This window comes from Xiphias gladius, chromosome 22, assembly GCF_016859285.1.
Source record: "Xiphias gladius isolate SHS-SW01 ecotype Sanya breed wild chromosome 22, ASM1685928v1, whole genome shotgun sequence".
NCBI classification, from domain to species: Eukaryota; Metazoa; Chordata; class Actinopteri; order Istiophoriformes; family Xiphiidae; genus Xiphias; species Xiphias gladius.
In genome coordinates this window covers 14,176,818-14,199,916 of record NC_053421.1, presented here as the reverse complement: position 1 = coordinate 14,199,916, position 23,099 = coordinate 14,176,818, and the positions used below count along the sequence as shown (strand labels likewise).

Sequence of the window (23,099 nt, the reverse complement as noted above, 5' to 3'; positions counted from 1 at the left end):
CTGAATGGTCCTGAACCGACCCCCCTGAGTGACGTCAACAGAAAGCGACTGTGCTCGGTTTGTGTATCGGCTGCTGAGCTAACAGCTGCAGCAATCGTGTTTTGGTTTGTTTTGCCTCCCATGTGCCGTTATCATGAGGTAAGAAACACAACAAGCCGTCGGCTTTCTCTTCATTTCCGCCCAGTTGCCGCTGGCGATTCAGATGAAGCTGCTACCTCACCACAGGCTGTGGTCAGCCGCTAGCTAACAGCTAGCTCCATTGCAAGATCAGCACCTAATGTATGCGGAATGCGCAATCATTGCGGATGTGGTGCAGAAAAAAATGCGCATCGATGCGACAGAATACAGAAGTCGGCAGAAGTCACTGACAAATACGAACGTGGCTGTTTTAAAATGCTGTCGTAAGCAGTGTTATGTTTTGTTGTTGCATTTCAGCTCGGGGGGCGATTCTCTGCCTCGATGATGCTTCTCACTGTAAAACAGCTGGACGTTCAGATGTAGCTCTCAGCCTGCTCCAGGTGTTTCCACACAGTGCACAGATGTTCTCAGAACATATACACGTACATGGAAATGACAGAAATGGCTTTAAGCGGCTGCAGCTAGCTAGAAAAGTCTCTGGACTTCATGCTCCAGTCATATACAACATGATTGTCTCTCACTGAGCTGCAGCAGTGACTTTATTATTTTGAAGACTAGTGCTTAAAAAACCCCCCATCATTTACAGATATTTTAATTTTTACTCTGTGTTTCCTAAGAAATCACCCCATAGTGTGTGTGGCAGCTAATAATTATTCGATGCAGTACACCGAAGAGTTGTAATGTCTTTAGCAGCAGGTTCAGATATACCTTAAACTCATGTTAATGGGGAAGCGGCTGTCAGGATCAGAATTGGCCCACCAGTCAGTTCTGCTGTAAATCAGGTCTGACCCATGACTGAGTACTACGAGGAGGGGGGGCTGCTGTACGAGCAATCACCTCCCATGCACATCAAAGTGGAGTCTCCGGAGGGACCCTTTGGAGGGGGAGCCTCAGAAAACGGCTTCCCCAGGGAGGATGAGGACTCGGAGGGCAGCTGTGACCAGAACAGTGGATTACCTGGGGGGCTCCCCTTCAACGTGGTAGTGGTGCATCCGAACATCATGGCACCTGGCATGTCCTCGGATGACCTCTTGTCCATTGAACAAAGTAAGCCTGAATGAGATTAAGACCGTTACGGGAAACCAGATTGACCATTACTTTGTTTATGTGTAAACTTCTGCAGAGCATGTGGATCCTAATGGGAATAGCGTTTAAAATATGTATGCTCATGACGCACATGATTTGAAGAAGTGTACAAACACAGTCGGGACATGCATTAATTAAATTTTTGAATGCAAACACCTAAAGCATTATGTTTTACTAGGAGAACATTTCATTCCATTATAATCACTCAAGGAAGACTAATGTAAAATTGAGATATATACTTGATCTTGGCCTGCCAAATAGTAGTTATAAATGTATTATAGCTTAGCACAGTAAAAAAAAAAAAAAAAAAAAAAAAAAGACTGATACTGTTAAAGCACTGTTCTTTTCCCATACACATTATATTTAGTTTCACTTGATAGCTTCACTTTTGGGCTGTCCTCTCACTTTTCTCTCTACAGACAGAGCTATGTCGGCTGCACTGGCTGCTGGTGGTGCCGGAAAAAGAAAGAGTCGTTTCAGTGGAGCAGAGCTGGAGGTGTTGGTGTCAGAAGTTACTCGGTGCGAGGGAGAGCTCTTTGGTCCTGCGGGGAGGCTCCGGCGGCGGGAGAGAGAGCGCATCTGGGCAGGAATCCTAGAGAGAGTCAATGCTGTGTCCAGAGTCCCACGTACCCTTCGTGAGGTGAAGAAGCGCTGGGACGACTTGAAGAGGCGCAATGGTGGTAGGCTGGCGGATGCCCGCCACCGCAGCTGTTACCTGCCATCCAGCAGAGGGGCCTCAATGCTTGGACGGCCTTCCCAGCCAAGCCCCAGGCTTCAACAAGCCAGGCAAAAGCAAAACACCCGACCAAAGCCTAGTTTTCCATGTTTCCCTGACTCTGATACAGGTAAAAATAAGTTGTCTAATTACTCAACTGCATTTCTTTGTAGAATCTATAGATGCAACTAATATCCACTGTGGTTATGTCCGCTCACACTTTTTTTTGCAGGTGTAGGCGTGGAAGGATCAGAGAGAGATGGGTTGGAGAAAGACGAGGACAATCCTGAGCGTGAGAGAGACATGGGAGAACCTGAGTGTGAACCAGTAGAGAACAGCATGGAGGACAAATTGGGATTAGGACTGGGTCTGGGCATTGGACCACCCCCTCCATCAGAACGATGGCTGCCTCCTTCCCCACTCTACAGTGCTCCATTCCTCAATGGCAGCCCTCAGCCAAGCAGTCCTCAGCCATCACTTGGAGCACAGCAGGGTCCTCTTGAAGCCCCTCCGCGCAGCTCCTGGCTTGAAGATGAGCTGCGAGGTTTAGGAGAAGCAGCAATTCAACTGGGAAATCGGGTAGAAAAGAGTCTGCGGGAGTTTGGGGAAGGTTTCAGACAGGACATGAGAACACTTGTTGCTTCGCAAGAGGCATTAGCAGTCAGTCTACAACAAAACAATGTCCTTTTACAAAGGCTGTTAGGAGTGCTTGAGGCCCAGCAACAACCACAGCCGCAGCAACATCGTGTACAACAAGCACACCAATCACAGCCATCTCAGCAGCACTTACAGCCACAGCCAGCTCTGCAGCAGCTGCAACATATAGAACCACAACAGCAACAGCAGCAGCAGCAGCAGCAACAAAAACAGCGGATTGAAACACCACAGCAGTCACAGCTACAGCATCAGCATCAGCAGCAGTCACATGTTGTACAACAACAGTCACAACAGCACCAAACACAAATACAGCAGCAGCTGCAAGTCACCCAGCATCCTAATAATCAGTCAGCTGTATCGGTGGTACCTGCACCATCGCCCCCTGACATACATGGCACTTTTCCCTCTGATCCACCCACAGACACAAATGGAAGTGTGCAGAGACCACGGCGAGGAAGAGCTGTTGATCACAGGCGCAGAAGACGGCGCTGAGGAGAAAATACCTAAAAACATGCACATCATGCATATTTGGAGTTTCAAAATGTGACAAGAAATTATGCTCTTTTTCTATTGACAGTATTTCTGTAAAAATAAGCTGAGTTGTTTGGAGTTTTACTTCCAACTCCAAACCAGTGATCCATCTCGCGCTTAGGTTTGTCTTCGAAGAGGACTGAAATAGATCTGAAAATTAGACACATGAAATAATGGGGTGGCCTTAACATTAGCGTGGTTCTTCAGACATATGTATTGTGCTAAAAGACTTTGTGAGAAACAGTTTGCTCTGTGAAGTGACAACTTCACTCATGCGACTTTCAATACCCAGACAACAACATACTGTAGGTGCTGATGTTTAATATGCATGTCACTGTACATGCTTTGCAGCAGAGATGCTCTTACTAGTTCAGTACTGTCTCAATTCTCCCGATACACTAACTACATTGTCATAAAGTACTTGTCATCTGCGGTTGTTACCATATATTGTAGTTATACAGCTGTTGTAATTACCTGCTAATGTATGCTTGTGCTTTTCTAACAGTTTCATGGTACATACTTTTCCAAATTTGGTTGGACAATAAAGTTAGACTGTGTTCTGTTCAGTGCGTTTTGAGACAAAAATGTTACATTTTTAAAAACTGCCTGTTTTGGTGAAATGAAAAACAGAAAAAAAAAACATCAGACATAAACCTCACAGTAGGCTTCAGGCTTTAAATCATATGTTTCTGGTGGAATTTTAAAGCATACATAAGTATGTAGGGGCTATTTATTATAATCTTGCATGCAGTATGATGGATGTGTTTGTAGATAGTTGCTAAGAAACAGCATATGGCCATCATCCACGTAGTTTTGCACAAGCTATATTTTGTAGATAGCTACTGTTCCGATGAAATGTAACTAAACTTTAATAAAAGTCAGACATGGACTTCAAATAAATCTAGCACATCACTTGTGGATTTGTCACATAGCACACAAAAATTTAATGTATTGTTAATGGTTGTGTTGAAAAGTTAACGTTGAATTATTTAAGTTGTGAAGAGAGTAGTTGGTGTGGTGAACAACAAAATCGCAGCAGTAGTACGAAGGGAAATTTATAATTTAAGGCTTTCGAATTATAATTCCTGAAATGAACTACAGCTGATTCTTAGTAATTAGTGTTTTATTTTGAAATTTTCGACCGGAAATCTCATTCCTTGTTCAGGCAGGCTAGCATGATCCTTGTGTGCTTTGGACAAGGGGGTGCATGGGTGAAACATGGCCGCCGTAGACCCATCGGAGTGTCCAGAACGACAGAAATCCCCGGCGGAGGAGGTGGAAACATCTGGGGAGAAGACCGAGCCGGCGGAGTCGGGATGCAGCGTAAATCGGAGGGACGAAACAACATGTAATAAAACCTCCGAGAGCTCCGACGATGAGCGGAGAGCCACTGTTGGCAACGACGGCGGTGGTTGTGTTGCCAGCCATTCTGAGGTTAGTGTCGAGTCCGGTCTTGGAGCCGACAAAACGACATGTAATTCACCGGAGGACCTAACGTCGGCTGAAAAAATGGCCGAGGCGGCTGGCAGCGACCAGCGGGCTTTTGACTGGTCCGAAACTGAAGACGACGACGAAGACCCGAAAACACAGAAGGAGGAAAATGATAAGTGTGGTATGCTAACGTTGTTAATGTATTTTACTGTTAGCTTTAGCTTCCAGGCTAACCTGGGCTGTAGCTCTCACTAAAGGCTCAATACACCCTGCCAACTCTGCTGACGTTATTTACCATAACAAAACCAAGCTAGCATCCTGCACTGTGGACTGTTATCTGTACTTAAAGTGGATAGCTGTGTTAGTTGCATGCACTTTGTTTGGTAATCAACAGATAGGTTGTTTGCTGTTTCTTTTTGTTTGCTAAGTTATTATTATGATGTGCTTTTCTCTTCCAGACCTCAATGATGTCCCAGAGAGTGCTGAAAAAGTGCAGCAGGGAGCACATGCTGATGACAACATTACCGCTGGTGCGAAGGAAGACGACAAGGAGGAAAACTCACATACTGATAAGAAGAGCACAGAGAAGGAACTGGCTGAGGAGCTGGTGGGAGACGTTGACGGGATAGAGGATGTGCTTGAAGATGAAGAGGAGGCAGACCGGGTGGAGCAGACTGACTCGGCAGCTAAGCCAAAAAAGTGCCGTTTGGTGTGCAAGGAGTGCGGGAAGAGGTTCAACCGCCGTGAGACGTTCAACCTTCACCGGCACTTTCACGCACACGAGGATGAGCTCATTCCCCTCACCTGTAAAGAATGCGGCCTTAGCTTTCAGCACCGCAGCAGCCTCATTAAACACAGAAATGAACATAAAGAGAAGGAGGAGCAACTTGTTACTCCAAAGAAGGAGGTGCAAACAAAGGAGGAGGGTAGTTTTGAATGTGCAGAATGTGGGAGGATCTTCTCTACAGTGGATAAGCTGAGGGACCACAACTGCAGCAATACAGTCGAAAAGCCTTACCACTGCCCCCTGTGCCGCCAAGAGTTCCAGTTTAAGGTGTCTGTCACTAAGCACATGATGACCCACTCCCAGGAAAGCATGTTTACATGCCAAGAGTGCAATCAAACTTTCCCAAACACCATAACCCTGCGCTATCACCAGCGATGTCACACTGCCCTCAAGCCCTATGAATGCCCAGAGTGCGGCATGGTTTTCAAACACTACTCTGTCATGGAAGACCACCGTCGCAAACACACAGACAACACACGCTCTCACCTGTGCAACATCTGCGGTAAGACCTTCAAGTATAGCAGCCTTCTCCATCAGCATCAGTATCTTCACACAGGCCAGAAACCCTTCCGCTGCCCCGAATGCGGTAAAAAATTTGCCTTCGCTCAGAACATGAAGGCACATTGCCGCCAGCATAGACTGCGTGAAACCAACTCCTCAAGTGAGCAGCCCTGCAAGCAGGCCCCCGTGCCTGTACAGGAGCCAGTTAGAGGGCCAGGAAAAGAGAACGCACACCAGAGTGAAGAACAGAAACGCACATTCAAATGCCCTCTTTGTCCCCAGACCTACTGTGCACCGGCTAACCTGAGAGCCCACATGCTTATTCACGAGGCCGAGTATGAGACCCTGGACAGAACACCCAGACCCCCAAGGGAGATTAACAAGTACTGGGAAAAAGGACACACCTGTCCACACTGCCCATGCATTTATCGTGATGAATCCAGTTTAAATATACATATGTTAAGTGTCCACAAGGCTGTAGCACAACATTTAGAAAAGGTGGCAGCACCACCTAAAAAACAATTTAATCTCTTAAGCAACGATAACGTGCAGGGGAAATGGAGAAGCGATGGCCTAAGTATTAAGTCGTACAAGTGTTCTGAGTGTGGAAAAACTTTCCGCCATCGCTCAGTGCTAGAGCTGCATATGCGCATACATTCCAAGGACAAGCCTTACCAGTGCAAAGTGTGTGGCAAGGGCTTTAGATTCAGTAGCTACTTACAGCAACATCTCATCATTCATACAGGCAAGAAACCATACAAATGTCCCGACTGTGGGAAGGACTTTGCTTTCCTGCAGAACATGAAAACACATCAAAAGCTGCATCAGGAGAAACCATTCCGCTGCACCAGCTGCCGCAAAGGCTACAGCGATGAGACCCAACTGCAGCACCATATGCTGTCACACAATGGTGACAAACCTCATAAGTGTGACCTGTGTGACAAGAGCTTTGGATTGGCCTATCTGCTCCGTGATCATATGAACACACACACAGGAGAGAGACCTCATCGCTGTGATGAGTGTCACAAAACCTTTTCATGGTTTAGCAGCCTGCTAGTACACCAGAAAATTCATGCTCGCAAGCGCCAAGGTTTCAGCCAGTTTAATTCTTTCCCAGTTGGTGCTAGGATGAGAGGCAGAGGTAGCAGGGGGAGGAGAGGGGGGAGGCTCGTGTGGGGCTGGTCTAGACCATTAGGAGGCTCAGGGATGGTTAACTCTCAGCCATCTCCGTTTCCAGTTTCTGCACTAAGAGAGGCTGAGTTGCATAGAAGGGCAGTGCAGCCGCAGCCTTCCATGCTCTCGTCGCGAATGGATTTACAAAGCAGGCAGCAGAAGGAGCCGTGGATGTCCGAGCTACACCCTCAACCGGTGCAGTGGAAGGTGGACGGTGGAGAGGTAATGCCTGTCCCATCGTCACAGCAGCAACATGCACCTCCGCAGCAGGCACAGTTTGACAGCCCGCCACAGTCAGGCCTACAGCAGCACCATCAGAGAAGTTCAGGCTGGGCGGATGGCCCTTTGATAACTCAGTCAGGCCCCACATCTTCTCAGAGTTTAGAGTCATCGCACATGAAAGAGAGTGCGGCTTCTATTGTCAGCTCCCATCCGGCATCTGTGCCAAAAAAATCCAGCCCATTAGCAGTGAGTGAGATGGAGCAGCACAGGCAGCCCAAGCCTGTCACATGGAGTAACACACCCACATCCACAGTGCTGGCTTCCACAAGCTCTCTGCAACATGATTTTTCTGTTCCCCCCTCCTACATTGATGGGGCAGCTCTGTGGAGCGTCAGACCCGCTCCACTAGCAAATTCACGGAGCTCTCCAAATAAGCTTGGTCAAGAGCTTCAGCTGCCAAGATGGCCTGGCGCCCCAGTGTCAACACAAAAGGAGCCATCCACACCTCCTAAAAAGGAGGACAACAGAGTGTGGGACATGAGTAATCCTCAAGTAATACCGTCGACTGTTAGCCAGCAAGAGAAGCCGTGGAACGGCTGTGAGCCGCAGAAGCAGTGGCCTTCAGGCTTAGCAGGTGCATCCACTTCAGCTCAAATAGACCAAAGCAGTGCTATGCCAGTTTCAACTCCTGTTTCTCTCGGGGTAGGTAGCACCTTGTGGGACATACAAACGCCAACAGGAATTTCAAAGACTATAAACTCCCCTGAGAAATTAGTAAATAATCAAGATTATCAGCTGCAGCAAAAGCAGGTGTCATCTGGCTGGGCCAATGTACAAAGTCAGACAGCGACACAGAAGGTTCCCATCTCCATTCAATACGAGCCTCATCGTTTTGGCCAGGGGATGGGAACGCCAGTATGGGGCTTCCAAAGTAATCCTGTGGGTCCTCAAACGCTGCTCACTGGGCAACTCAAACCAGGGAATGGACAGGAGCTGCAGCAACAACCAATGGTAACGGGCACTCAAATAATCATAAATCAGCCTTCTCCTTTTTTCTCACCTCAACTTGCTCCGCTCCCTCCTCTTGCTTTGCCTGGCCCTCACCCTCTTCACTCTGTCGCAGTTGGTGCACTTCCGAGACCTCCACACCCAAATATTTTTTTCACACCACAGGCAGTCATGAGCGAGAGGCCACACATACCACAGACCTTGCCCCTACCTCAGCTTGCCCCGCGGACAGAACCTCACAAACTTGGACCCCGTTTGCCTTTTGCCCCAGAACGACTTCTCCAGTGCATGATATGCGGGTGCTCTCTTCCTCGAGAGCTGGATCTACAAATGCATTACCTGCAACATGCACAAGGAGAGATTTGACATTTCTACACTAGCGACAAGACTTAGTTATGTTTTTTTTTTAAAAATACATATATATTATATATATTATATATTATATATATTTATATATATAATATATGTATATATAAAAATTCTTATTAAATGGAACCTCATTTATTTTGCCCTCAGATGTGCAGTTTGACCAGTTGAGTGGATGGGCATTAGGAAAAAAAAGATAAAAGTGAAACTTGATGCATGTTTTATTTAAAGTCATTCAGCTACAAATTAGACTGCACAGTGTGTTATTTGAAATAGAGGGTGTGTACATGTGCCATTAAATTAGTTGGATTTTTTTTTTTTTTTTTTTTTTAAATGCATTTAAGTTATCCGATTACTTACCTGGTTTAAATAACTTCTGAGAGGTGCAGATTAATGAGGTTCTGTGGTCTACATTTCATTTATTGCCAATGACATTTAGATTTAGATAATATTAGTACTTTTATAGTTCTGATCATATGTCCTGAACCATTTGAACTGTGTTTCTTCATGTACAGTATACTGTGTGCCTTTTTATGAGTAAAGTCTGCATGTCTGCTGTCTTGGTATTCTAGGCCTAGTTTGTGCTTAAGGTAGACTCAACAATGTGACCTCACTCCCAAAACACAGAGCAACTCTTTCTAAGATACTGTAAAGAAATGTAAGTTTTTGCTTTCTGGGCGGGGTGGGGCGGGGTTGTTGTGCTCACAGATTACATGTGTCATAATATACAATGAAAAGCTGACTACACACAGTATCATCCCGTAGGGAAGCACTTGTATTCACAGGGCCACTGGCTGGGTCCGGATATCTCATCAGTCAAGTTTTCATCTTGATAATTTGGTCAGAGCAAAAGGGTCTGAAAACAAAATGTGACGGTTGCGCTTGAGATCATTTCACAGTAAGAATTTTCTGTAAATTTCAACTTTTGGCTCATTATTTGGATGAGGGAGAAAGTAGCGTCATTACACAATTATTTCTGACACCTGTCAAATAGCGAGTTTTGTAATAAATTCAATTTGGATTTATGTGATGTTTTGTCATTAATATTTTGTACAATGGCAAGACAAACATGAAACTGATGATCTAAAATGTATCTTTTACTGTAGTCGGTCCAGCCTAATTCACCAAATCTTTGGCAGTGTGTCGTGACTGATACACGAGATAATTATATTTTAAACTGATTCTGGTTGGCAGCGCTTAGCGCATTCACCGATCAGCCAGAACATTAAAACTGGTAACTGGTTTTAATGTTGTGGTTGATCAGTGTACTGTAAACTGATGAGAGCCATGTAATGTGTATTTCTTACTAGAATTACCATTTAAAATTGGAATGTACCAATATTTATACAAAGAAAAAATTAAGTTGAGTCCAATTCAATGTATTATTTGTGAATAATGAATGATATCATTCCACAACTGTAGATTTAGATGAGTATAGAATCCCATCTCCTCCGTTATGAAAATGGGCATTTGAGTAGCTTTGGTTGCCCAAAAAGTGACTGAAAATCTTCATTACTACTGTAAAATAAATACAAGGTCCATTTGTTTAAAAAAAAAAAGGAAAAAAAAAGAACCGTTCCTGTGCATTTTAACATTCAGCGTCTTAAGATATAAAAACGTGCCCTTCTACCTCTATCCACTGTTTTAGCATGGAAAGAAATAGAAATTTCCCATGATGTCTACGTATTGGATTAAATAAAATTTGCCTTTGATTATAATGTTGTGTTGCGCAGTACTTGTTAAGTAAATCTAATCCATGTTAAAAAATTAAAATTAATTATCCGTACAAAACAAAAGAGTGACATGTTTTGCAAAGTGTTCATATTGTGAAGGATAAACTTCTTTTACATTCTATTTTTGAGGAGAGTTATTGTATTAAATTAACGGTAACAGGGTGCTTCTGCAAGTGTGAAAATTAAAAGTATGCATCAAGAACGATTAGGGTAAACTGTGATTAAAATTTCAGCACTTTCTATATGAAATTCTGCCTGCTTAGAGGAAGATGCTCAGCAAAGACTCACTTTCATTAATCTGGTAAATTGAGACTAAGACTGTTTGGTACGTTACTAAATTATTCTCAGCACACTCAATATAATTTGCCGTCAGGTACAGTATTCCACTAGTGGTAAAATGTGGTGGGCGAAGTATTCAAATCTATAACTTTGAAAATACAGTGCTAAGTATGTAAGTATTATTTGGAAAATTTAGTTTAAGTATCAAAAGTAAAAGCACTAAATGTAGGAAATGGCCCAATCTGATTATTATTCCTACTGTATTGTGTGGTTGGTTAGACTGGAGGTAATTTTAACCATTTTATGTACTGTTGGTGGGTAGTTAAATATTCTACGATGTATTATATTTTATAATAATGCTATATAAAATCTTAAAAAATCTCAAAAGTGAAGCTGTCAAATAAACGTGTAGTAAAAAGCACAATATCCCCCTCTGAAATGTAGTGGAGTAGAAGTATAAAGTAGCAATAAATAAAAAAAACAAAAACAAACTCAAGCTGTACTGTAGTACTTGAGTGAATTTTACTGGGAAATAATCCTTAAACTGTATATAAATTATTTAAATTAAAATTAATTATCTAAACATTTTCAGAATGTCAGTTTTTCTTTTATGTTTTCGTTGAGCTCTCTAGAAGCTGTTTAACCTGTTTAAGCATGTCAGTGTTAATCAATGCAGTTCCACAGCCTCGTTCGGGGGAATCACTACAGAAGAAGAAGAATCCACTTCCGCCGATGGATGCACAGCCACACGGTGCAGGTGTGTGAACTACACAGCTAGCCGTGCTGTAAATCATCATTCACATTAGTAAAAACAGTACAAGATGCTTCTCTGTTACGTGGTGACGGGATAGACTATCGCACACATCGTTCCCACCAATTTTCAGTCAGGTTTTTCGCCGACAAGGAAAATAATATTAGAAACAACCGTGGCCCTGTTAAGCTAACGAGCACTAGCTAGAGAAAGCTAGCGCTACCGAACAGCCACGCCAAGATGGACGGAGCTGCTGGCGCGGCGATCACAGAGGACGGAGCTGGAAACAAACCGCACAGTGGACATGGAGCATCGGGAAACAGCGTCGGTCAATCGGCTGAGGACACAGCAAACTACAGTGAGTATGCAGCGGCCGTCAATTAAACGTTAACGTTGTTAGCACCGGCATGTTCGGGCTTAGTCACCTCCTAGACCAACTAAAGCGTAGTAACATGAAAATGTGTTACTTGTCAAAAATAACATCCTTTTTTTTTTTTTTTTTTAAATGGCAAGTGCGTAGCACCGCCAGTTAATCTTAAAGTTGCATTAACTTGCAATGTTGCATTAACTTGCAATGTTGCATTAACTTGCAATGTTGCATATTCACGTCAGTTTGGCTCTTTGGTTCTTTCATGTTCATCAATGCCCTGTTGTTTATCCAACAAACCCTACAACAGTCAACAGACAAAGCGGATCTCAAACATATTCAAACGGATAACAAAGTGTTGGCAGTGTATGTGTCGAAATTTTTTATCCAGCATATTTGCATTCAGATATGATAATTAGGACTTGTTACAGGAGCTTGTTCACTATAGCAAATGCATTATAAGCGGTTCACTCATGTAATGATTTTTTTGTTTGGGGGGGGTGGGTGCTATAATTGTTGTCCTATTGAACAGTGTATATTATTATGGGAGCTGAGGAAACCATACAGATGAAATGCTGACTTGTAATTATTAGTATGGTAGCCACAAACCATTTAGGAAAATAAATATTGTCTTCTTTAATTTGTCGACATTTGAAATCTGAAGAGTTCAAGCACAGTGTTGTTCTCCACTGAAAGTAAATGTAAAAGTAATGCTCTTAGCGTTAGCGTATGCTTTGGGTGTTTGTAGGTTGGCCCTGGGTTTAATCTATGGCATTTTTTGACTCCCATGGTATTTGCTTTGTCAGTATTAACCATCCAGCAGCAACCAAACAAACTTTACCTTGAATGTCACATCTACTTTAAATTTTTGATTAGCTTCAATAACAGTATTCCTGATCCAGGCCCTGATGCTGACTAACAGAAACAAACTCAGTCTATATTGATAATGTAGCTAATACTGTATTCAGGCACTTCTTGTGTGTGCAAAGTACCACTTTCTCCTTTTACATCACATTTTGAATAGTAATGGATGGTACATGGTTTAAAATAAATACCTGTTGATTAAAGATTATTAGTAAGGATATACTAAGTAATGGTAAATTACGGCATGTGTTCTTTGTAAGAGCTTGACAAGGTCATAAAACTGTTTGCCGGCCAACATCACCTAAATACCCTCAAACTGAGCAAAGGTCCTAAAGACTTGAGTTTTAATTGGTCATACTGCCTTCAAATGGGTTTGTTAGCCTTACTTTATATTTATATTTACTTTCCATGTGAATAGTGCACATGAACAACCGACACATGTTGGATTTATAACTTAATTGAAATATTTTGATTTTTGTCAAGTACACTGACATTCTTAGCAATGATGGAACGAGTAGGAGGGAGTGGCGCCTGTTTTTCCTTGGCACAGCAGTGCGAAAACAAAAAAGCATTTACTGTTTTTGAAACAGCAACAGTAATTGTCAGCCAATAGACAACAAAGTTCTTACTGCTTTAACTGCTTGCACTCCAAGCTTACTCTTTACTTAACTCTGTACTTAACTTAGTGTGTCAAAAACATGACTGTCAAGGGCCACTTGAAGGCAGCATCAGAATATCTCAGATGTTGTTTCCTCCTCTACTTGCTGTTGTTACCCCAGACCAAATTCAACCTTTATAGATGTGTAAGTCTTCACTATGCCCTTTTGTAAATAAGAAATGCTTCAATGGACCTAAATATGGCTGTTTAAACCAGATGTCATGTAATATGATGCAATTTGGTGTTTGATAACATTTTCCCATTTAAAAATTCAACACTTTCTGCCAAAAATTATATTAAATAACCAAATGATTGAACTTCACAAAGGTCACTTGGTTTTAGCGTTGTATTTATTAGCAACTCTGTAATAACACAGAGTATTTTATTTTTTAGGGTCAGTGTTATATTTCAATAATCAAATTTTAATCATTTCCTTTGGAAAGCTTTCTTTTGTTTTATTATACTGTAAACTCAAATAACCTTTTAAAATAAAGACCTTAATTCCACATGTGTTTTTGTGATTTTTTTTTTTTTTTTTTTTTTTTTTTTTTTTCTCCCCCCCTTTCTTTCTCTGGAAACAGGAGTGGCTTTGACCTCCTATTTTCCCCTTTCTATTTCTAGGGGTTGGGGTTTTCTGCTGTCAGGATTGTGGAGAAGCATTCAGAGAGGAGGCAGCCTACTTGGAGCATCGCAATCAGCACCTACAAGAAAGCATTTATTTAGATGACCAGTTGGATGGCTTACACGATGCAGAAAAGGACAATGAGACAGCTAATTTTTGTACTTCATGTTCACTCTCATTTGTTGAACAGAGCGAATTCCACTTACACATGCAGAAGAACCATGGTCAAACCTCCCAAAAGGAGACTGGTATTCAGATGAATTCTGGGATAACAAAGCAGCACACGTATGAATGTCTAGACTGTGGGAAATGTTACGGTGTGATTGGACACTTTCTCAACCATCAGCGCTCACACAGACAAGCCTCCAAATCAGTTTTTCATGACCTCGAACATTTGAAGAAGAAGTCCTTTCAGTGTGAGTCGTGCGGGCGGAATTATTCTCGTGCCTCAGCTCTTGATGCACACCGTCGTTGTCATGAAGAAAAGTTAGTAAAGTCACGCAACAGGAGTTCAGGAGATTCATTTCACAATGAGGAGTCAATAGTTGAAGCCAAGCACCGTGAAAATCAGGCAGCTGTTACTTCTGATAAACTTTTCAAGTGTTCTTGTGGTAAAGCCTTTTCTGCACTATTGCGCCTGAAAACACATCAGCGATTTAGCCGAAACAGCCAGTGCTCTCCAGAAGAAATGAAAGAAAAACCAAAGAAAAACTGCAGTGAGTTTTACTGTAGTGAGTGTAAAAAGGCTTTCAGTGGCCATATTGCCCTCTTCAACCATCAGCGATGGCATGCTAATCACTCAGATGAATCTGCGAAAAGGTTCCCATGTGAGGAATGTGGAAAAGTATTTATGACACTAACGTTTTACTACAGGCATCAGCGCACGGCCCACAGTGACGAGACTCCAGCAAAGTCGTTTCTCCACCAAGTGTGTCAGATACAGAAGAAGGCATTTGAATGTAAGGATTGTGGGCTCAAGTTTTCAAGGGCTTCAGCACTTCACTCCCATCAGCTTCATCACACAGATGTTTTCAGAGAAACGGAGGAGGCCCAGATGCACACCTCTCTGCTACCTCAACAAAAAAGTTTGGAAAGTGAAAGAATAGAGACTGAGCGCTTGGAGGAAAAAGTGGAATCGGAGAGGGTGCTTCCTACCAGTATTACTGAACAAGACTCTCAAGTAAATGAGACTGATGAAGACGTGGAGAGTTATGAACCTGGGGACTTTAATGTTCAGGTGATTAGTGCAAGTGAATCTGAGGACGAGCCCGTCCAAGACCTGAATCCTGACCTTGAGCTGCTGTGTGAATCAGATCAGGAAGTAAGAGACGATGGTGAAACTGAAGTTTCCCCCAGTAGTCTTGTTTCCAAGCCAGAGGTTGACTTGAAAATTGTACAAATTGACTTTGAGCAGTCTGATGAGCAGTGTGCACTGATAGCAAGGGAAGCCGAGAATAAAACCACAGGGGAAAGATTTGATTGTCCAGAGTGTTACCGTTGGTTTTCTAGTGCTTCATCACTGCGTGTTCACAGAATGTGGCATGGCATTCATAAGAGGAGACAACAGACTCAAGGTCAGTCCGTGGCAGTTTACACATGTGAAACATGTGGCCATGAAACCAGTAGCTATGCAGCACACTGCAGTCACTTACAAAAACACAAGGCTCAAAATGCAAGCAACAATGCATTGCACCAGGCAGAGGGATTAGAGAAGAAAAACTTGACTTGCAGCGAGTGCGGTAAATGCTTCTCACGTTTGTCTGCTTTAGTCTCTCATCAGTTACATCATCCCAAAAGAAAACAATTCCAATGCCCAGATTGCATGACTTCTTATTTGCATGCAGCTAGCTTGTTTAACCATATGAAAAACTGTTCCGCAGAAAAGAGAGAGGACATTTCAGTCTCCAAGAAAGAATACAATCCAAAGAAAACACTTTTAGGCCCAAAGATTTATCACTGCGAGCAGTGTGGGAAGGGATTTTGGTCTTTAGGCGCTTATTCACACCACAAGCAAAATCAGACAGAGTGTGCAGATTTGAGGCTAAGAAAAGGTGTTGCGGGATCTTTGCACTCTGTTAATGGACACCCACGCTCCACTTTCAAGGTTGCATGTCCAGTGTGTGGTAGAAAGTTTCGTCACAAAGGCATTATGGCATTGCACATGCGAAAACATGAAAATGGAAATCATAAATGTGAACTCTGCAACAGGTCGTTCCGCCTTTTTTCCAGCCTCCTCAGGCACCAGGTTGTACATAATGACCAGTTACTCCCACCACCCATTAAGTCTTTTCAGCATCAGGTGGAGCAGTTGAAAAAAAACACATACAGCTGTCCTGACTGTGGGAAGCTGTTTTCACGGGCCAAAGCACTTCAGTTTCATATGAAAAGCCACGGGTACGAGACTGGGCATTCACCGTCATCACCCAGATCTACTGTCACGCTGGAAGATCGCCAGTGTGCAACCTGCTTCGCACATTTCAACAACAAGGCCTCGTTGCGGGCTCATCAGAAACTTTGCATTAAAAGAGACAGTGAAGCAGTTGATTGTAAGAAAGAACCCTCAGAAAATAATGATAGTCCAAAATTGCACAAGAATAGCATGGATGTCAGTACACAGGAGAGCTCTGAGCACTTAACACTTAATACTGAAGTGAGGGATGAAATTGACAGCGGGGAGCTAAAGACAGAAGACAAAACTGGTACAACAGATTTGAAATATAAATGCAAAAAGTGTGACAGAAGCTTTTCAGTGGTTGGAGCTTTGAATTTTCATAAAAGAATTCATGCTGAGGGTTACAGACCTGACACAAAAGAAACATTTGCCCTGTCAGTAATGCTCAAGAAACCCAAACAGGAAGAGCCAAGTAAAGGACTGTTTCTTTGCTCAGAATGTGGAAGGCGATTCATGTCCAACTCAGCCCTTGGTTCCCACAAGCGATGGCACAAAGAAAAGAAATTTTCACGGGCCTCGCTAAAAGACGACGATTTGAAATCTGCCGGCCAAAAGACAGAGGACGCACCTTTCCAGTGCAACACATGCGGCAAACAGTTTTTCAACCATTGTGTTCTCCAGCGCCACCTGATGTTTAATCCTCAGTGTCAAACCAAAACTGAGACAGAGCGTGATTCACGCAAAAGTGTGGAGAGCAACACCACACTGGAAAATTCAGAGTTTTCATGTCCTCAATGTAGCGAGACATTTATACAAGGTTCAGATCTAGCGGCCCACTATGAAAATGAGCACAGTCAAATTTGGGAGGCTGCAGATCATCAAGGAGACGGGCTCGTCTCAGTAGACCGGGTCCAGGAACAGGTTGATGTCTGTCTCAATGGGAGTAAATCCATATCATCCACACTGAAGGGAAAAGCTCACCAGTGTCCTCTCTGCTCTATGACCTTTGCCAAAGCAAGAGGTCTGCGTGCCCACAAATGGCAGGCCCACGCGAAGAGCACAAAAAGCCAAAATAAGGTTCCTTTGTGTACAAAAAAAGAGTCCATTGTCATGAGCAGTGAAGTCAGAAATACCGAAGATTCATCAGCTGTTGAAAACACTACAGTGATGAGCACTTATCTTGTTGCAAAGAAAAACAGCACTGTTATCAGAGGAAGGAAGAAAATCAGATCCGCCCCACCACCTGTGAAGTCTGTCTCATGCCTTGACTGTGGGAAACAGTGCAGTTCTTCAGGCGCGCTCCTTGACCATAAGAAAGTGTGCCTGGAGGTAAAGCAGGAGTCTAAGCAGGAGATCCAGACTCCTGAAGCCACAGCGGAGGTTTCTCCACCACTCCTCCGTCTGTCAGAGCATACAGCCAAATGCCTCTTCAAGTGCGATAAGTGTGGGAAAGCTTTCCAAACAGAGGAGCAATTAAGCACTCATAAGACCAAGGCAAAGAGCCGGCCTTATTGTTGCGCTTTATGCTGCCACGGCTTTTGGACTGAGAATCAGCTGCAGCAACACCTCGCCTGGCACGATGAAGTCCGTTGTCGTCTCCCGAATGAGGTTCGCTATAGGCTAAGTGCTGCTATGACCTCAAAGCCTGTAAAACCCAACATCCCTTCTGTTGAACACAGGGGGAAGTCCTTCCCGTCTTCTACACTGAACCGACCTACGCTTAACACAGACAGCCAGTCACAAAGTAGCCATAAGTGCCAACATTGTGGCAAAGCCTTTCTTTCACCAATTGCATTACAAAAACACAAAACTCAGCAGTGTAACAATGACTCGTATCATTGCTCCATTTGCCCCAGGACCTTCAGTGAAATACAGGACCTAATCGATCATCACCAGGAATGTATCGGTGACTACAAAAGGCAGAGTGATGCCCCCGCTGCTGTCTCATCAGGAGATACCAATGGCCTTACTTGCCTTGAATGTGGAACTACTTTTTGTCAAGAAACTGATTTGCACCAGCACTATATTGAACATGCCCGTGGAGTGCAGTAGACTAAACAAACTGAAAAGAGCTGTAATGAAGACACTGTAGATTGTGGATTTTTTTCTTTTTCTTTTAGAGATTGCCAAAAGTGTCCGGCTAGAAAATCCTTTGTTGGACCTTTGTTTAGGATAATTAGACACATGCTTTCTATATTTGTTCCCATATTATTTGAGATTCTCTATGTTTAAAAAAAAAAAAAAAAAGAAAAAAAAGCATTTCCTTAGGTTATTTTCCTGTTCTCAGGCTTTTCTTTACACTGGACTAGCATATGTACAAATGTTAAAGAATAAACCCATTTATGAACCTTGCAAGGAGATGTCACAAATGTATAGTTTTTGAATAGATCTGTCATGAATGTCAGTTGAACCTTGTTAATCTCTTTGGGGATCACTTGCCGATGCGTTGAAGTTCATAATTAGCTAGATCCAAAAAAAAAAAAAAAAAAAAAGATGTAGAAACATTTCTGCATGTATGTGTCTGTTCTCTTGCATTTAAAGTTCCCAGGAAAATGAAAAGTGCTGTTGACACACTACTTATATCAAAGGTTTTGAAGAAAATGAAACAATTCTGCACAATGAATATATACTAAATTTGCTGCTGTCATTTTAAATGCGCGAGGTTTGACTGCATGAGGTACTATTTGCATATTTCAGAGAAAAATAAAGATACAAGATTCAATAATGTGAACTGTTTATATGAATCGGTGAAAGATGTCCTGATGTTGAACATTACAGCCGGTTAGTACCACAACAAATATCACAGTCAAATAACTAAGTTACATACAATACAGTTTGCATTAATTGATTTATAAGCTCCCATGGTCTTTCCTTTTCAGTGTTACATTTCTATTTTGTGGAAAGATTATCCATCACTTAAATAAGTAAATAATGAAATAGCGCTTATGTTCATGTAGGATAGTTGTTAGTTTACTGCACCACTTATGTAGTGGAAAAATTATTTTTATTGTACAAAAGATGTTACTTTGCTACATTAATTTATGAAAACCTTTTTTTTCTTTTTTTTTCCCCTAGATGACCAATATACCCTTTGACTACTTGTTTAACTTGCTGTTTCTGAAACAAAGAAGAAAAAGTTCAGAATAAATGGATCAAATTTTTTCATGAATTATTGGGTTGTGTGGTTAATTCAGCCTCACTTTAGTCGTTCTGCATGTTTGTGGACTCATCAGTCTGGTTTGTTAATATTTCTTTTCACCTATTGGCACGTGTCTTCTCACTAATTTTTCTTGTGTTTATTGTTAACACCATGTGTTATGTATTGGGTCTTTTTTGAGGATATGCTCAATGCAGCAGAGAATTACACACAAAGATTAACTTTACAACTGTTAATCAGTAAGCACAGAATAATGTTTACAACAAAGCTACATAACATAACTTAAAAACAAGTGTTTGTTTTGTTCATTCATCACTACAGAATATCAGAAGCCTTCATACAGAAACAGTTTGGCCTGTTTAATACACAGTCTGTAATAAGTATGTAGCCTGAAGTGTGCCACCAGAATAGCTGCAAACTTTTACCATATTTAGTCACAATCAGTTAAAAAATGCATCAATTAAAAACACTATTATGAGTTAAGTAAAATTCAGTTTAACTTATGCATTATAAACCTCAAAGTGAAAAAGAACAAAATAATTATTAAACAATTTTTAAATTTTAAATGAATTAATAAGTGGACTTGCAAAATAAATTTTAAACACGCTTTTAAATGAATCTTTGTTATCTCATTTGATAATTTGTCTTCTGATCATGTTTCTGATCTTATTACATCTCAATTAATTTGTTTACTGTTTTAGAGTTGACATGATTAATCGACTAGTTGATCGGCAGGAAATTTGCTGCTTTTCTTTTTCATTTTTATGATAGTAAAGGAAATGTCTTTGGGTTTTAGACTGTAAGTTGGACAAAACAAGACGTTGCCTCGGTCGCCAGGCATCACTTAATAGTATATGAATTTTTACAAATGAAATGTTTATCGACTAATTGAGAAAATAATAGACTATCGATAAAGATGGCCGCCTGTTTTAACATTTTCATTTTCCATATTGTTCTAGTTTTAATTGAATGATAGCTCTCTTTAATTTAAAGTTCTATATGTAATGTGTCAGTTAAAAAACAACTGGAGTCCAACCTACAGAGCAGTAGTATTACCATTTTTATTAGTGTCACATTCCAGGCTCCATATATAGGTCATGGATAATCTGCTTGTGTTACAGACATGATCAGTAATGCTAAATAGAAATATTTTAACGTGCAGTGCTCTGATATTGAAAGTATTTATGAAGAGTGTTAGGATGTTATGACCAACTGTGAATGAAGAGAAGAGCCACGACTCAGGCTTGTAAGTTTTGTTTTACCTGCTGCAATTAAATATTGGTAACTTTACACTTAATTACCAGGGTTTTTCTACCAAACAGCAAAATATCAGCGGGAACATCATAGGATAATAATTTTTCCCGTATGGCTGACGAAATCAGATGATAATTTAGTTTATTTTTTAAACTCAATAAATTTCAAATGTACATTAACTTGACAAGATTTCCTGTAAAATATTTAAATGAGTATTTGTTCTTTTTCTTCTTTTGTAGTCAAACAGTGCAGCATTGCATGTAAGGATTGTGGACTGAAGTTTACACACTGGGAAGTCTTCAAGAATCATCTGCACCAGCATGCCCTGGAAGAGGAGGAGGAGGAGGAGGAGGAGGAGGAGAAGGAAGAAGCTAAGACAGGAGAAAACAGAAATCCTGCAGCAGAACTGCTCCCCGGGAGAAGAGACGAAGGAGAAAACCGAGAGGAAGACGTGGGTGGTGCTGCAGATGGACGTGACACGAGCAGTTCGTCGCAAACAAAACCCTCAGAATTAATGCAAAATTTCGGAGTTGGCTCAATGAAGAAGAAACTACGGGACGTTTATGCTTGCTTGGTCTGTGGGAAGGTTTACACATACCTGGTTTCTTTCAGAAAACACCAACAGCTGCATGAAAACCAGTCCTTTACGGCAGAAAATCCAGAAATTGAAAGAAAGGTTCAGAATTTGCATAGATACGAGTGTCCAGACTGTGGGATGTCGTTCATCAGGCGAACACGGCTACTTGGTCACATGAGAGTTCACAGGTCACGCAAGCCATTGAAATCAAAACCTCCCAGATGTGATCAGTGTAACAAAGAGTTCACTTCTATAAAATCATGGATGATTCACATTAATATCCATAAAGAGAAACCATTCTGGTGTTTAAGTTGTGCCAAAGGCTTCAGAGATGAAGTGTCTCTAGATAAACACCTGCAGAGTCACAGTCTGAGGCGGCATAAGTGTGACATTTGCCACAAGAGTTTCAAACTGTCTGCACAGCTTATGAATCACTACAACACCCACACTAGAGCAAAGCCTTACCAGTGCTCATTCTGTGGAAAGACCTTTTCCCACTCTGCAAATTTAATTACACATAAAAAAAAGCATCTTAGAGTTTATGTTGGGTCCAGCGGGTTAAGTCTGGGGATCAAGAATTCTGCGACTATCACAAAGAAGCGAGTGATTAAAAAGGAGAGACCTGTTCTCACCAGTGTTAAAGACGAGCCAGAAATGGATACAAACATGGAAGAGCTGCTAGAAAAGGAAGGAAGTTTAGAGAGAAGCGAAACTCAAATGCCATGTGAGGATGCTAAGGTTGGGGATCCCGCTAATTCTGAAGAGTCAGATTGCGGAGAGCCTTTGCATTGCTTGGCTGGAATGGCGGGATCTGATCCATCTGATGAGTCGAAATCAGAAACTGCGCAACCTCGGGCAGGAGAGGATCTGGACAAGAATGAGTCACAAAAAACTAATATGCACAGAGAGCATAAATATTGGGAATGGGAGTGTTTTGAATGTGACATGGGCTTTGATGATGTGGCAAAGCTGCATTTACATTATATAAAACATGCTACTGGGGAGCTGCCCTTTCCACAGGATGATATTGAGGGATGAAAACTCACAGGGGCATTTATTTTCTCCTTCTGGTGCCTTTCTTGCCCGCAATAATGTTGATACAAATTCGGGCAGTCGGATGAATGGTTTGGGCAAAGGGTTAACAATTACTGTCAATAAATTATGTCTAGTATGCTTCGAATTTTGAAACTCAAATTATCACTTTCTGTCACTGCGATACACTGCATTAATGACAGATATCCCTTGGGGAGATTGATAGTGAGCATCTACAACAGAGTTAGCCTCAACAGTCTGATGCTATGAGATTATGCTGCATTTTAATGTGATGAATGATGAAAACTACATGTTGCCAAACATCATGAACCACAGAGGATAAAAATGAGAAAATGTGAAACTGAAGTAAAGCTACCTCATTCTACTTGTAAAATAAAATCAAATAAAATACATTCAGAATGTTTTCAGTGTTTTTTTTGTTTTTTTGTTTTTTCTCGTGTGCAGGGGTAAAATATTGTATTTTGGACTGATATATGATATACACAACGCAGTGTACGCACAGATATGACACAGCTCTGTGGACTCCCAAAACCTTGTACTGGAGGGAGATATTTGGGAGACGTACTGAGCTGTGATTAATTTTGAGCTACTAGTCTAAATTCAGATTGCTGTTGTCACTGCATTTTTTTTTTTTTTTTTACCAACACTACTTATACTGAGGGCTTATTGAAATATTTATATTTGAAGTGTATTTTGTAAATTTTCTATGAATTTTTTTTACATAGTTCTTGAAAGCAATACACAAATAACTTTTCCGAAGGTATACCTTTTAAAACC

At 41.7% G+C, this 23,099-nt stretch overlaps 3 protein-coding genes across 6 annotated transcripts; all 3 read left to right on the top strand.

Annotated features, from left to right (window-relative positions):
* Window positions 1–20: 20 nt before the first annotated feature.
* On the top strand, window positions 21–4,009 carry si:ch211-261d7.3 (mediator of RNA polymerase II transcription subunit 12). Of its 2 annotated transcripts, XM_040116994.1 has the most exons (4): window positions 21–138; window positions 436–1,185; window positions 1,644–2,069; window positions 2,172–4,009. In XM_040116994.1, the coding sequence occupies exons 2-4, from the start codon at window positions 930–932 to the stop codon at window positions 3,086–3,088; spliced, it is 1,599 nt and encodes a 532-aa protein (XP_039972928.1). In that variant the 5' UTR covers window positions 21–138; window positions 436–929; the 3' UTR covers window positions 3,089–4,009. The 2 variants fall into 2 exon arrangements, with proteins under 2 accessions (XP_039972928.1, XP_039972929.1); XM_040116995.1 differs by having other exon boundaries at window positions 21–1,185.
* Window positions 4,010–4,288: 279 nt separating this feature from the next.
* On the top strand, window positions 4,289–9,173 carry zgc:66448 (uncharacterized protein LOC327401 homolog). 2 transcript variants are annotated; one of them, XM_040116977.1, is made up of 3 exons: window positions 4,289–4,739; window positions 5,017–8,252; window positions 8,415–9,173. In XM_040116977.1, the coding sequence occupies exons 1-3, from the start codon at window positions 4,346–4,348 to the stop codon at window positions 8,613–8,615; spliced, it is 3,831 nt and encodes a 1,276-aa protein (XP_039972911.1). In that variant the 5' UTR covers window positions 4,289–4,345; the 3' UTR covers window positions 8,616–9,173. The 2 variants fall into 2 exon arrangements, with proteins under 2 accessions (XP_039972911.1, XP_039972910.1); XM_040116976.1 differs by having other exon boundaries at window positions 5,017–9,173.
* A 2,141-nt stretch (window positions 9,174–11,314) lies between these two features.
* On the top strand, window positions 11,315–22,685 carry si:ch211-261d7.6 (zinc finger protein 90). 2 transcript variants are annotated; one of them, XM_040117884.1, is made up of 2 exons: window positions 11,315–11,736; window positions 20,932–22,685. In XM_040117884.1, the coding sequence occupies exons 1-2, from the start codon at window positions 11,619–11,621 to the stop codon at window positions 22,305–22,307; spliced, it is 1,494 nt and encodes a 497-aa protein (XP_039973818.1). In that variant the 5' UTR covers window positions 11,315–11,618; the 3' UTR covers window positions 22,308–22,685. The 2 variants fall into 2 exon arrangements, with proteins under 2 accessions (XP_039973818.1, XP_039973817.1); XM_040117883.1 differs by lacking the exon at window positions 20,932–22,685 and adding an exon at window positions 13,889–18,773.
* The last annotated feature ends 414 nt before the right edge of the window (window positions 22,686–23,099 follow it).

Bases quoted from the DNA above. Each gene is read 5' to 3' on its own strand.
- zgc:66448 (XM_040116976.1), top strand. From the start codon at position 4,346: ATGGCCGCCGTAGACCCATCGGAGTGTCCAGAACGACAGAAATCCCCG. The intron at 4,740-5,016 runs GTATGCTAACGT...TTTCTCTTCCAG, and splicing joins GGAGGAAAATGATAAGTGTG to ACCTCAATGATGTCCCAGAG.
- si:ch211-261d7.3 (XM_040116994.1), top strand. From the start codon at position 930: ATGACTGAGTACTACGAGGAGGGGGGGCTGCTGTACGAGCAATCACCT. The intron at 1,186-1,643 runs GTAAGCCTGAAT...TTCTCTCTACAG, and splicing joins CCTCTTGTCCATTGAACAAA to ACAGAGCTATGTCGGCTGCA. The intron at 2,070-2,171 runs GTAAAAATAAGT...TTTTTTTTGCAG, and splicing joins TTTCCCTGACTCTGATACAG to GTGTAGGCGTGGAAGGATCA.
- si:ch211-261d7.6 (XM_040117883.1), top strand. From the start codon at position 11,619: ATGGACGGAGCTGCTGGCGCGGCGATCACAGAGGACGGAGCTGGAAAC. The intron at 11,737-13,888 runs GTGAGTATGCAG...TTCTATTTCTAG, and splicing joins TGAGGACACAGCAAACTACA to GGGTTGGGGTTTTCTGCTGT.